Here is a 13,611-nt window from a genome sequence, read left to right on the forward strand (position 1 = left end):
GGGATCCAACTCAGAACCTTGAGCTTGGGAGGCAGGTGGTGAATTTTTTTTTTTTTTTAATACAATGGAGTACTACTTTGCCACAAAGAAAGATAAGCTTGGGACATTTTTGGCTAAATGGATAGACCTTGAGACCATATTCTTAAGTGAGTAAATTGGACACACGTTTAAATATCACATTGTTTCTCTGGTGTGAGAAACTGAAAATGGAAATAAGGACTAAAATGTCTAACAGACATTGGGAAATAGGAAGAAAACATTCAAATGAGAAGGGGAACAAGAGAAAGGGAAAGAGAAGGGATAAGGAACAAAAGAAAATCAAAGGAGAAATGGAAACAAAACTTATATATAAGAGGGGGTAGAGAAAAAAAAGAAGCAAGATATATCATGTACTAGCAGAAATTCCCTATGGTGAATGTTATCACTATGTGTATCTGAAAAGTACCAATAAATGTCATTCTAAAAAACCAAAACACCTGACATTTCATTTGGGCAGCCTCCTAAGCTGGAGTAACATTTTAAAAAAACATACAAAATTATGTTAAATAACCTTTACAAAAATTACTTATAAATTCATTCTGAAAATGTTTGCAACCTTTTTTCCTCCTCCCACTTTGATAAATACACATGGTTCATATATAAAAATATACAAATAAATCAACTAAGTTCCTGAAATCTGAAAAAAGTACAAATAAAAAACAGAAGCTGAGAGTGGTGGCAAACAGCTGTCATCCCAGCACTAGGAGAGGCTGAGTCAAGAGGATCACAAATTTGAGCCTAGCCTGGGCAACTGAGCACTTATGGGTGGTGTGAAGAATCCCCAGAACTACAGGGGCCCCACTAAAACACAAATCCAGCAGAAGCTGGATCTGATCCATGGGCTGCAGTCAGCGACCACCCAGAGTGGAACAGCTGCTAATAACTGAGCCACACCCAGTGCAGACCAGGCCTGGCTCCCTGTGCATGGGGCAGATGGCACCAGCACCAGTATACATGCAGGGGTGACTTGCTCTCCCAGGTTCTGTGCACATTCAGCACCACAGGCATCCAGAGCTCCCAGGGCAGGTGGGACAAGCCCAAGGCCATGCCGGCTCTCTCCAACTTACCGGAAGGCCTTGTAGGCAGGTCGGAACCAGCACACGTAGCTGCAGGGGGTAAAGAGCAGCAGCCAGACGAAGGCCAGGCCAAAGTTGGCTCCCTGGCCACTGCCGATCCACCAGGCCAGGCAGGCGATAAGGTTGACCCCAAGGGTGGCACAGTAAACTGGTGGGGCGAAGGAGAAGAGGCTGAACCAGGTGCTGAAAGGTACGGGCCACTGAGGATGCTGGCCAGGCCTCAGGGTCACCTCCCGGGCTCTAGGGACACTGTGTGATCCCAGGAGGAGCTGGGTGAGGCCAGGCAGTCGGCCCGCTCAGGATGTTGCCCACAGTGGGCCAGAAATAAGGTCAGAATACACAGAGGGCTCCTGAGGGTCCCTGTCCTTGACTCTCTACCTCGGGACAGATGGGGTGCACAATGACAGGGTAGCTCCAGACGACCACTTCCTGGGTCCAGTGGGCCCGGGCTCATGTCCCACCCCTGCAGCCCCACGCCCAGGGCTCACACATCCAAAGCCGGTAGATCCTCTTCACCAGCACCTGGTGCTCAATGGGGATCTCATCAGAGAAGTCTTGGTAGAAGCAGGGCTTCAGTGGGATGAACCTAGGCAGCGGTGGAAAGTTGTTCTCCTTCCCTGCAGAGAAAAAAAACCCAGGACAGGACCGCTACTGGCTGCCACAGGGTGTCCCCATCCTCACCCAAGCCTGAGAATCTGTCACCTCCCATAGCAGAAGGGACACTGCAGCTGGACTAAGTGACGGACTAAGAGGGGGACCGTCCTGACCATCTGGGCCCCACTGTCACCCAGGAGAGGGCGTGGGAGGGTGAGAGGCAGAGAGAGTTGGAAGATACTCCGCTGCTGGCTCTCCCTGATGGAGGAAGGTGCTGAGAGCAGGGGACTGTGGGCACCTCTAGGGGTGGGGGATCTGGGTTCTCCCCAGAGCCTCGGGAGCAGCCCTGCTGGCCACACCTGGACTCAGCCCAGTGAGACTCATTTGAGACTTCTCAATCCCAGATCCTATGAAGGCAAGTATTTAATTTTTTTTTTTTGGTACTGGAGATCGAACTCTGGTTCTTGTGCTTGTGAGGCAGGCAGCCGAACCACTAAGCTAAATTCCCAGCCCAAATCTTATTTTGACCTTTTTTTGGGGGTACTGGGGATCAAACTTGGGACCTTGTGCTTGTGAGGCAGGCAGCCAAACCATTGAGCTAAATCCCCCAGCCCCCTAAAATTTTTTGGTTTTTGTTGTTAGGGATTAAGCCTAGGGCCTCTCATGCTAGCCAAGCGCTCTACCATTAAGCTACACCACCCTTTCTTTTCTTTTTTCTTTTTTTGTACTCGGGTCCTTGTGCTTGCAAAGCAGCCGCTGGAACCGCTGAGCTAAATCCCCAGCCCTACACCAGCCTTTCTTTTTCCTTCCAGTAGCAGGGCTAAAACTCAGTACCTTGCACTTGCCAGGCAGATGCAGTAACACTGAGCTCACTGAGTTACATCCCCAGCCCTTTTCTTATTTATTTTTAAATTTTGAGACAAGATCTTGCTATGTTGCCCAGGCTGGCCTTGATTTTCAATCCTCCTGCCTCAGCCTCCTAAATAGCTGGGATGGAAGGTGTGGGCCACTGTGCCCAACTTAAATTTTGTTGTTTCAAGCCACTAAGCATGTGGTGAGTTTATTTTTCTTTTTGTTTGTTATTTTCTAGTGATTCCTCACCACAACTGTAGAACATTCACACACACTCCCAAAATGTCCAGCAAGTAGAATATTACCAGCTCACGAGGCTTCCAAAGCAGACTCAAAATCCCTATGGCTTAAAACCTCAGGAATTTACCCTCTCTGCTATAGAGTCCAGAAGTCCGAGGCCCAGGTCTATGCCCAGCTGAGCTCCCTCTGCAGCTCCAGGGAGGTCCTTCTTGCAGCCTCCATGGCACTGGTGTCCCTCAGCTTGTAGCCCTATCGCTTTAGCCTCTGTCTCTGCCTTCCCCATATGTCAGTGTCCAGATTTCCCTTCTTACTGGGATTCAACACTAGATTATGGTGCCTCACTCCAGTAAGGATTCAACTAATGTTATCAGCAAACACATGCCTTATGACTACCACTTACAGGATGGAAACTGCTAGAAAGAGACCAGCAAGGCGCTCCAGGGTGGTGTGTGCTGGGGTGGGGAGCCCAGCAGACTTAAGGTCGTGGACACAGCCACCGCAAAAGCCCTAGGGTGAGAACCCTGTAGGTCCAGGAGTAGTGAGAAGATTGCGGGGAGGATAAGAGGGCAGGAGGCATTAGGACAGCTGTGGAGGAGCCTGTGTAGCCCATGGGTCTCCTGGGTCCCTCTCCAAGTCCATCTTGTTACTTGACCCTCCATCATTCCCAGGCCAAGAAATACACACGAATCTATGGCCCTCTTCCCAGCTTTCTGCCACCTTTGACATGCAGCTTTGCAGACAAGAACACATGTAAGCCAAACTGTGGTTCTCAAAATGTTGCTAGGCAGAGCTGGTCAGTAGGCTTGCAAAGGCAGGCCAGGACACAGGCCACATGACAACAGGTCATAGGCTGAGAACACGCACGAGAACTGCTGCTATCCCTCCCCCCTGGGGACACCACCCAGAGACACAGCAGACCCATAGCTGTGGCAGCTCCCGTTGGACTCACCAGACATTTCCGCTTCAGCTGACCTGGCGTCTGGGCTGAAGCCTGCAGCCACCTAGAAGGAGACAGGACATCAGGGACCCTTTGGCCACGGGGGGATCCGTCACCCAGCAATGGGCTGGGGTGGCCTTCGGTGGAGGCCCACTGTGACCAGAAAGCCCTATTCGAGCTTCTGCTGGAAAAGCTGGCCCAGCTCAGCTGCTGGCTCAGCAGGTGTCACAGGCCGGATGTGGGGCCACCAGGCAACACTTCCTCTGAGCCTGGAGGAAAGAATCAGGCAACAGCCTCTCCCACCTACATGGCAGTGCCTGGTGCCTAAGTCAGGTGGGTGCACAGTCGCCCGGCAACATGGTGAGGTCAGCAATGGGCATCTGCCAGAGGGACCACCAGGCCCTACTCTGAGTCCCCACTGTCAATTCCAGCCCTGTCTTATGACACTCATGGTGGCCCCTTCTTGCCACCCATGAAAGATGGTAAATAGGATGACCCCAAAGGAGCCTTTAGGTCAGCTGATCCCAGACTGCCAGCATCCAGATGTTCCTGTCCCCTTGAACACTCCTGAGCGCCAGACCACTCAGTCCGGCAGATGCCTTCCCCATCACAAGCCTGACATTCAGACCTGCCCAGCCCGTGACCCCAGCCAGGAGTCCGGCGCCTCTCAACAGACAGCAGCTTGGGTTGAGCTAAGAACACTTTTATTGTCACATGTCAGAGCTTCTTCCTGAAACACTGTAGAGGACTCAGAGGCAGGGAACCAGCCCTGGGGTCAGGGTGGGACCCTTGCTGCATTTGTTCAGATTGGCGACCCAGGTAGGCGGCAAGGGTCCTTGAAACGGACTGAAAGGATGGCACCTCCAGGGGAACATCAGGCCAGCAGCAGAGAAAGTTCTGGAAGCAGCGGGGCCACCAAGCCTACGTGTCAGGGTCCAGCAGGTGACACTGTTTCTCGAGGACACCACGGAACACCTGGAAGCGGTGATTGAGGTCAGACCGGGCATGGACACGGAAGCGAGTGCCCAGTGCACCATCGGGTGAGGTGGCCCCATAGAAGACCCGCCGAATGCGGGAGTGCACAAGGGCCATAGCACACATGGCACAGGGCTCTCGGGTAACGTACAGGTCATAGCCGGTGCACACATAGGGCTGGCCGTCTTCATCCTCATCTTCCTCCAGCTTGCGCACAATGCCTGCTCGGGCCTGGGCGGCAGGGGCCGGAAAAAAGGCACAAGCCGGGTGGGCTCGGAGATCATGGGCACCACGACCCTGGCCCTGAGCCACGAGGTCGATGCACACCATGACAGCATGCAACAGTGGGCTGCTGGCGCTACGGCAGTCATGGCCTGTGGCCAGCACATGGTCCAAGGTGGGGTCCACCACCACAGCCCCCACAGCCCGGAGTCCCTGGGCTGCTGCCCGCTGGGCCACCCACACTGCCCGCTCCATGTGGCCCTGCATGGCGGCTCGTTCCTGGGCTGAGAAGAGCTGCCCAGCCAGCGCACTTGTCACCCGCTTGTCCTCATGGAAGGACGTGGGCCAGTGTACCCGGGCCTCCTCGAACTGGCCCCTGGTGAGGGGCGGTCGGGCAGGCACAGGCACCAGAAAGGGTGGCCCCAGGCCGTGGGAGTCCACAGAGGGCTCAGGAAGCAGCTCAGCCAGTGAGCGTGGACCTGGGGCCGGGCCAGCCAGGCACAGAAGCAGCTCTAGCTCGGGGGCACCGTGGGCATCAGGGCGGGGCCGCACCCGCTTGAGGTGGGGCTGTGCAGGCAGGGGGTGAGCAGCCGCCACCTCTCGGAGGAGTCGGGAGGTCTGGCGCTTGTCAAGGACGGGTGCGGCATAGGCCAACACCAGCTCCACATCCCCAGACTGTTGCTCAGACAGCACGGGGAAGGCTTGCCACGGTGCTGGCTCTTGCTCTGTACTCCCAGCCACCTCCTCAGGACCGTGCTGCTCCATGAGGCCCGGGGTAGGCTCCATCCTCATCCTCAGTGGGGCTGGGACTGTGGAAGACAGAGATCGATGGGAGCAGAATACTGTCCAGTGTGGCAGTAGGTCCCCATGAGGCGGTGGAGTTCATCCCAGGAAGCTGGGGGGCAGAGCAGGCCAGATCCAGAGCCCAGCCGAAAATCGAGGTACAGCGCATCACTGGACCTGTTCTTGCCATGTCCTACTTAACTCCTGGTTTGCAGAGGCTCTTTAAGAAAGCTGAGATGTAGCTCATACCAGGAAGAATGTCATTTCTTGTTCTGAGTGCTCGGGATGAAACCCAGGGCTTTGTGCATGCTAGGTGAGTGCTTACTACTGAGCCACACTCCCGAAGAACAGTTTTTAAACGTACAATCCAGTGGTTCTTGATGTGTATGAAGATGTGCAACTACTGCTACTATTAAATTCTAGAACGTTTTCATCACTTCCCAGGCAAACCTCATGTCACACACCTGCCCCAGGCAACACTCATCGGCCCTCTGAGCCTAGTAGAAGTCTAAACATGAGCAGGGCCTCAGCCCTTGTGGCCAGGAACTGAAAGTGGCAACGCTAGCCAATGGCCAGAGAGGCTTTAGAGACCTCAGTACCACAGCCTGAGGAACTGAAGTGGCCGGTAGTGTTACAAGTGGACCCCTTCCCGGGCATTCTCCAGACGAGATACAGACTGACCCCTGGACTCCATCCAGGAAGACTGTGCAGAGGACCTGCTACCCTGCACCCAGGCTCCTGACTACAGCACTGTGGGCCCAAGATGGGCACCACTGTCAGCTGCTACACCTGCTTCAAACTGTTGCACGGTGACAGAAGTGAACGCAAGAGGTCTGGGGTATGGGGCTACCTCCTGAAACAGCGCACGGCTGTGTTTGCAAAGAGCTGGACACAGAAAAGGCCGCAGAACATCCGCCCTGATGCAGCCCTCCAGTCACAGGCCTAAGCATGGTGGCACATGCCTGAGGTGGCCCCTGTAATCCCAGCACTGTGGGAGGCTGACGAGGTCCCCACAGCCCCAGGCTGCCCCACCTCCTAATCATTTGTGGTAGAAGCCAGATGGGTGGGCCAGGTCTGAGGGTGCCCTAGGAGGGAGAAGAGCATCTGGGACAGGGCTGGGAACCTCCCTACCCACTGCACACAGCCCTGCCCAGGCCATCTCCAAGGCTTGCAGCATGCAGGGCTAATGCCAGGTTCTCATAAAGCCATCAATGGTACCATCACCACCCCACAGTACAGAATGAGGCTGTGCGCGCTCTGCTGGGAGCACGGTATGCAGGCCAGTGCCCTGATTCTTCTCCTTTAGACCCTCAGTCTCTGCTGTTCTCAGGAATCAGACAACAGCAGCAGGGGAGGCTAGAGACAGAGATTGCAAAGCGGGGGGGACAGGAACCCCAACAGGAGGCCATACACACACAGAGAACTAGAGAATGGCACTTGTGGTTCTTGGATTTCTAGTGTCCCAGCTGGCTTGCCACCATAGGATGCCCATTGGACCACATCCCTTGTAGGGGCAGCCACCACCAAGTACACCCCGAGCCTGATATAAGCCCCCAAAACAGTCCAGCAGGGCAGATGACCCTGGTGATGTGGACCTGAGGAAGGGTGGCCATGAGCTGGGGCCGGCTGTACAGCAACACTTGCCACCCCACAGGCCTGAGATTGTGCACTCAGAAAGCAACTAGCACTGTGCATGGTGACACACACAGGATCCCAGCAGTCTGGGAGACTAAGGCAAGAGGATTACAGGTCTGTGGATAGTCTGAGCTATTCAGTGACTTAGTATGGCTCGATCTAAAAACAACTTTTTTTTTCCAGCACCGGGAATAGAACTCAGGATCTTGCATTTGCCAGGCATGTGTAGCGCCACTGAGCTATATCCCCGGCCCTGAAAACAAAAATTTTGAAAGGGCAGGAGGATCCCACATTCAAGTCCATTTTGGGCAACATAGCCAGACCCTTTTGCAAAATAATAGGGAAAAAAATAAATAATAAAGCCTGGAGATGTAGCTTAGTATGAAAGACTTCAGCTCCATACCTAGTAAAGAAAAAAAAAAAACTTTAGTAATTTCAACCCTTTTTGTTTTTTAAAATGTAGCTTATAAAAAAAGTTTAACACACAACAGGCATGGTGGCACACACCTGTATCCCAGCTACTTAGGAAGCCAAGCTAAATTTTGAGTTCAAGGCCAGCCTGGGCAATTTATCAAGATAAAAAGGGAAGTGGGGCTGCGGCTCAGTAGCAGCAGTTACCTAGCATACAGGAGGCACTGGGTTCCTACCCTCAACATCAAAAAGAAAATAAACCAACATTGCAGATCCTATGTTTCTATCAGTCAAGGCTGTCTTAGACTTCATCAGCAGTTATCTACCAATGATATTAAAGTGATTCTGGATGGTCTCAAACACACTGGGACCCCATACCCCACCACCCTTGCTGATGTCTGGTGTGACCAACCTTTCAGCCCCGCCAGGGAGAAAGGTGTGTTAATTTCACAGTTCTGGGCTTCACTCCTAATGAAGTACCACCTGGCTCACACCTTGGCAGCCGGGGGACCTGGGTGATGGGTTCACACCTCCACCTATCACCACAGAGGGCCCACTGAGCCCTGAGGCCTGGTCATCTCAGCCTGCACTTGGACTGCTGTGAGCACAGAGAGCAGGAAGTGTTGGTGGCAGGGATGAGACTGGAACACATGTGGCACCTAGTGCACCTCGAGGGCCTGTGCCACTGTTGCAGTTGCTGCCCAAGGATTCAGGTCAGGCAGCACCCACAGGAGACTCCTTGGTGGCTTTCTGGATCCCTGGTCACACACACAGCAATTCTGTGCCCACTCAAGCTGCCAGGGTAACAAAAGTTCCACTGTCCCTACACCAAACACAAACACAGCCTCATCTGTCCCTTCAAGACAACCTCTGTCTGCAGACAAACAATATAAGGGACACCACATGATGCTGCCATAAAGACATGGCAGCCTGGGAGGACATTAAAAAGTCAGGGAATGCATTGGGGATTAAGTTCAGTGGTTCTGCCACTGCCTGCCTCACAAGCACTAGGTTCCGAGTTTGATCCCCAGTACCCGCCCCCCAAAAAGGAGGTACTGCCTTGCAAGCGCAAGGACCAGAGTTTGATCCCTGGTACAAAAAAAAAAAAAAAAAAAAAGATGGTAATCTAATTGGCCAGGCATGGTGCATGCCTGTAATCCCAGCACTCTGGAGGTAGAGACAGGATTGCCTAGAGTTCAAGGCCAGCCTGGGTTACATAGTGAGTTGAGGTCCAGCCTAAATTACAAAGCAAGAACCTGTCTCAAAAACCAAACAAAGAAACAAACAAAAAAAGTCAGGGGAGGGCTATGCCTGTCTGGCAAGGACAAGGTCCTGAGTTTGATCCCCAATACCAGGAGAAAAAAAAAAAGATCAAAGGACAGTGGCAAAGACGATGGGGACAGAAGGGCCCTTTTCTATTTACTGTTGTAGGGGCCCCTTAGGATTGGATGATGGGGACTGGGCATGTAGCTTAGCAGTGCAGCAACTGCCTGGCAAACTTTAGGCCCTACATTTGATTCCTGGTACCAATAAAAATAAAAAAATAGGGCCAGGGATTTAGCTCAGCGGTTCAGCCGCCTACCTTGCAAGAGCAAGGACCCCAGTTCAATCTCCAGTACCATAGTAAATAAGTAAATAAATAAATAAAAGAATTAAGTGATGACTGTCCCAGTGGGTGGGATGGGCTCAAGGCAAAACCAGTTCCCTCTCCAAGTGCCACACTCCATAGGCTGGATCAGGGAGCAAGAACCCTGATAGCCACTTCCTTCAGCAGACTACAACATCTGGCCCTGTGGGGGGGGCGCTCTACCCCAAATCTAGAGCAGTAAAGGGCTATAGGCCTAGGGTTCAGCAGAAGTGGACTATTGCTGCAGCCCAGTCTGGGACTGGGAAGGGATGAGAAATGGCATTAATTTGGAGTGGCTGAGCCTTCATGCTGACAGTGCAGCTAAAGCTGGGCTGGGAGGCCTGGTCTCACCATATAGACAAGAAGCCAAAGCAAAGACTCACAGCCGAGTCCCGAATGTATCTAGCCAGGCAGCACCCGCAGACTGGTCCTATGCACAAGATCTTGGCCCAGCTCAGCCATTCCCTGGTGGGAGGCCTCAAGCACTAGTCTTAACCCTTCCCCACTTCATCTGCACCACCGTGCAGTGGGAGTTTGATCCTGTCAGGCAGAGGATCGGGAACATTAAATGACAAAGCTGTAAGGGCACACATTGTCTTTGGATTCTGTGATGCTCCATAAATGAACCCTACTAGTGTGCCTGGAAGGGAGCAGGAGAGGGAACTCCAGACAGAAGGAATGACCATTGCCCAGTCTCAGGACACACCCTTGCTCTCAGTGGATGCTTGTGTCAAACGCAGTTTCCAGGGTTCACCCACACAGAATGGAAGGGGGCCCAGCATTTGCTTTTTTTTTTTTTTTGGTTTTTTTGTTTTTTTGAGACAGGGTCTCACTAGGTAGTTGAGACTGACCTGGAACTCAGCGTGTAGCTGGTCTCCAACTCACAGCGATCCTCCTGCCTCAGCCTCCCCCCCACCACGCCCAGCCACATTTGCATTTTTAATGAACCCTCCCAGGGAGGACAGTCACCATATAAAACATAGGAAGCTCTGATGAACACGAATTTCAAATAAACAGTAATTATTATAGTAGAAATATAACCCAGGGAATCTTCAAATTATACTTATGCATGAACTGTTGAGCTGGGCCTGGTGACACAAACCTGTAATCCCAGCCCTGGGGAGGTTGTGACAGAGATGATCCTGAGTTCAAGGACACCCTGGAATACAAGGGAGGTTCAAGGCCAGCCTGGACTATGTAGAAAAACACTGTTTGAAAACATTTTTTAAAAAAATTGGTTGTTTAAACAGAACATTTGTGTGTGTGTGTGTGTGTGTGTGTGTGTGTGTGTGTGTGGTACTGAGATGAAACCCAGGGCCACCTTCACATTAAGCTACATCCCCTTTTCATTTTATTTTTTGGTACTGGCAATTGAACTCAGGACCTTGCTCTTGCCAGGCAGGTGTGGTGCCACTGAGCTACATCCCCAGTTCATCTTTTCATTTTCTATGTTGAGACTGGGTCTCCCTACATATCCAGGCTGGTCTCAAACTCTCAAATCTTCTACCTCAGCCTCTCAGACTTCTGGGATTACAGATGTGCACCACCATGGCCGGCCAGAATTCGAATTTGATGGAGCACTCGGTTCTCATTTGCTCAATCTGGCCTCCATACAACTGGGCCTTCTACACACATGGAGAACCTAGAGCCCCTGGGGTGTGCTGTGAGTGGGTGAGATCCAAAGCCACCTTATGAAAAGGCCTCGAGGCTGGGTATTTAGCTCAGTGGTTCCACCTCCTGCTTTGCAAGCATAAGGTCTGGAGTCCGAACCCTGGTACCAAAAAGAAAAGAAAAGAAAAAGCCTCAAAGGACTGCATGTGGTGACACATACCTGTAGCCCGAATTTAACCCAAGGTACTTGGAAGGTTGAGGCTGGAGTATCACAAGTTCGAGGCCAGCCTGAACAATTTAGTGCCTCACTACTCTTCAAAATTAAAAGGATTGAAGATGTACCTAAATGGCTGAGCGCTTGCCCAGCATGAGCAAGGCCCTGAAATCAATACCTAGGACTACTCCCCCCAAAAAAAGTCCTTGAAAATTCACATTTTAACTATCAGCAATGATGATCAATTTATAGACTTATCAAAGAATTTGGAGGACCTCCTAAAAGAAATGTCGACATGGTGAGAAGAACATCACGGAGAGCAGCCCGAAGGGGACTGGCTGCGACGACCCAGCGACAGTGCACACCGGAAACAGCTGGGGTGCACAAGGTTTCCAGAGGGCACGCTCGCGTAGTCAGGCAACTCGGCCGTGAGAGGGTCCTAAGGCTCCAAGCGCACGCGCATTAAAGCTGCCAGCGCGCGACCCGCGCACGCGCATGCCCACACGCTCGCCCGCAAACCTGACCAACCCAAACCCGTCAGCCCCTAAAAAGGCCCCAGGGTCGCCAGTTACCGCTCTGACCCCCGTCGCCAGACCTGTTCCCAGTCTATGGAAGGCTGGGCTGCGAAAACCTGAGTTTCCGGGAGACTGCTTACCAAGGGAGATTCGCGTGAGCGTTGCGCTTCACCAAGACCTAGCAACCGGCCCGTCCCGCCTGCGCCGCAGAGTCTGACGGGAGCGTAGTACTGGGGGCGGGGCCCATAAGAGCCCCCAGGTAGAATAGGAACTACAATTCCCAGAGGCGACGCGCTGGCCCTGGCTCCGCCCCTCTCCCTACCGCCACCCACGTGACCCGGTGGGGGCAAGGGTCGAGCCCTTATGTGACCCAGCTGTGTGAGTTGCAAGTTTATGTAGAGGCCCTTTGGGAAACCAACAGAAAGGAGAAACTGAGGGGAAAGGGCGCAACAGCTGTCTGCAGTCACTTCAAGAATCCTGTCCCCAGATGAATCCGTTGGGCTAGGTGTCATTGGAGGTGAATACGGTCTGGAGCTTGGGCCCACCCCAGGCCTCAGTTTCCCCATCTGTCCATTAGGGGAAGGGGCCCTCTTGACTGCTGGCCAGGACAGGCACATTTTATATGCAAGTCCCGTGAATATGTCCACCCCCTGTGGGTGTGATTTGTTGCTGCCACACAGATTTGGAAGTGGCATGGGGACTTTTTTTTTTCTTTTTTTTTTTTTTGCCATGGGTTGTCGGGCCTTGGCACGGAGCTATATCCCAGCCATTTTTAGTTTTTTTATTTTGAGACAGGATCTAGCTAAATTGCTTCAGCTGGGTTTGCAGTTGTGATCCTCCTGTCTCGGCCTCCCAGAGTCCTGGGATGACAGGTGAGTGTCACCACGCCCAGCTGAGAGCCAAGCTGTAACACACAGGCTTTTGGGGAACGCTGCAGATTCAAACCATAGTAAAGGTTTGTGTCAGCACTGAATGCTGTTATGAAATGAGAAAACCCATCCTCTGACCATGAGCTTCCAGACAACAAGGAGCACCCTGGTAAACCTGGCAGCCAAGGGGACAGATGCTGCTGGCTGGGATGAGCCGGAAAGGCTTCCACCCAGCACAGGTAGGGGAACGTGCCGAAGGTTACCACAGGTCTTCTCCGGGACTGTCCTTGTTGCAGGCCTGGCCAAAGTCAGCATTCCTGGTGCGGAGTTGTGCGCTTTTTGTTTGGCTGATTGACCTATTGACTTCCTGGGGTTGCAGTGTTTTATTGCAGTTGGTTCCTGACCCTCAGACCAGGATCTTCCTGGCTATGGCGCTGGGGAGGGACTTCCTTCAACTGTAGATGAGGTGAAATAAAGTTAGTTACACCCTGAGGAGGAAGAGAATATTGGTGTCTTCTTTCTCCCAGAGTTAAAGGGCACATAAGACCTGAGGAAGCCGGGTATGGTGGTGTATGCCTATTATCCCAGCAATCAGGAGGCCAAAACAGGAGGAGAGTTTCAAGTTCAAGGACAGCCTGGATTATGTAGTGACTTCAAGACCAGCCTGGACTACAGAGTGAGACCTTGTCACTTTTGCCTCTGGAAAAGATTAACTTGTGAAGATAAACTGTGTGTCACAAAGGTCTAAAATCCAATCCCTGCTTATCATGCTTAAACCTTTAGTTGTGCTTTTTTTTTTTTTCCTCCCCAGCTGGAGTTTGAACCCAGGACCTTTACACTGAGTTACATCCCTAGCCTTTTTTTGGTTTTTATTTTGGAACAGGTTCTCATTGAGTCACTAAATTGCTGAACTCAAATTTGTGATCCTCCTGCCTCAGCCTCCCAGAGTGCTGGGGCCACAGGGTGCATCACTCCACCCAGCTCTGACATTTCCTCCCCACAAAAGGCTTT

General features: G+C 52.2%; 1 protein-coding gene across 2 annotated transcripts in view; it reads right to left on the reverse strand.

Moving 5' to 3' along the window:
- Nucleotides 1–12,011, reverse strand: part of LOC104869586 (secretory carrier-associated membrane protein 4) — a 20,346-nt gene extending 8,335 nt beyond the window's left edge. Inside the window, exons 1-4 of one of the 2 annotated variants that reach the window (XM_010634904.3) lie at nucleotides 11,872–12,011; nucleotides 3,751–3,802; nucleotides 1,604–1,732; nucleotides 1,107–1,263 (exon numbers count right to left, since the gene is read on the reverse strand). In XM_010634904.3, coding sequence (XP_010633206.1) covers nucleotides 1,107–1,263; nucleotides 1,604–1,732; nucleotides 3,751–3,757 — 293 coding nt within the window. In that variant the 5' untranslated portion in view covers nucleotides 3,758–3,802; nucleotides 11,872–12,011. The other variant, XM_010634903.2, reaches the window with a different exon arrangement.
- Between the last annotated feature and the right edge of the window lie 1,600 nt (nucleotides 12,012–13,611).

This window comes from Fukomys damarensis, unplaced genomic scaffold (genome assembly GCF_012274545.1).
Source record: "Fukomys damarensis isolate Sample0158 unplaced genomic scaffold, DMR_v1.0_HiC HiC_scaffold_37, whole genome shotgun sequence".
In the NCBI taxonomy this organism is placed as follows: domain Eukaryota; kingdom Metazoa; phylum Chordata; class Mammalia; order Rodentia; family Bathyergidae; genus Fukomys; species Fukomys damarensis.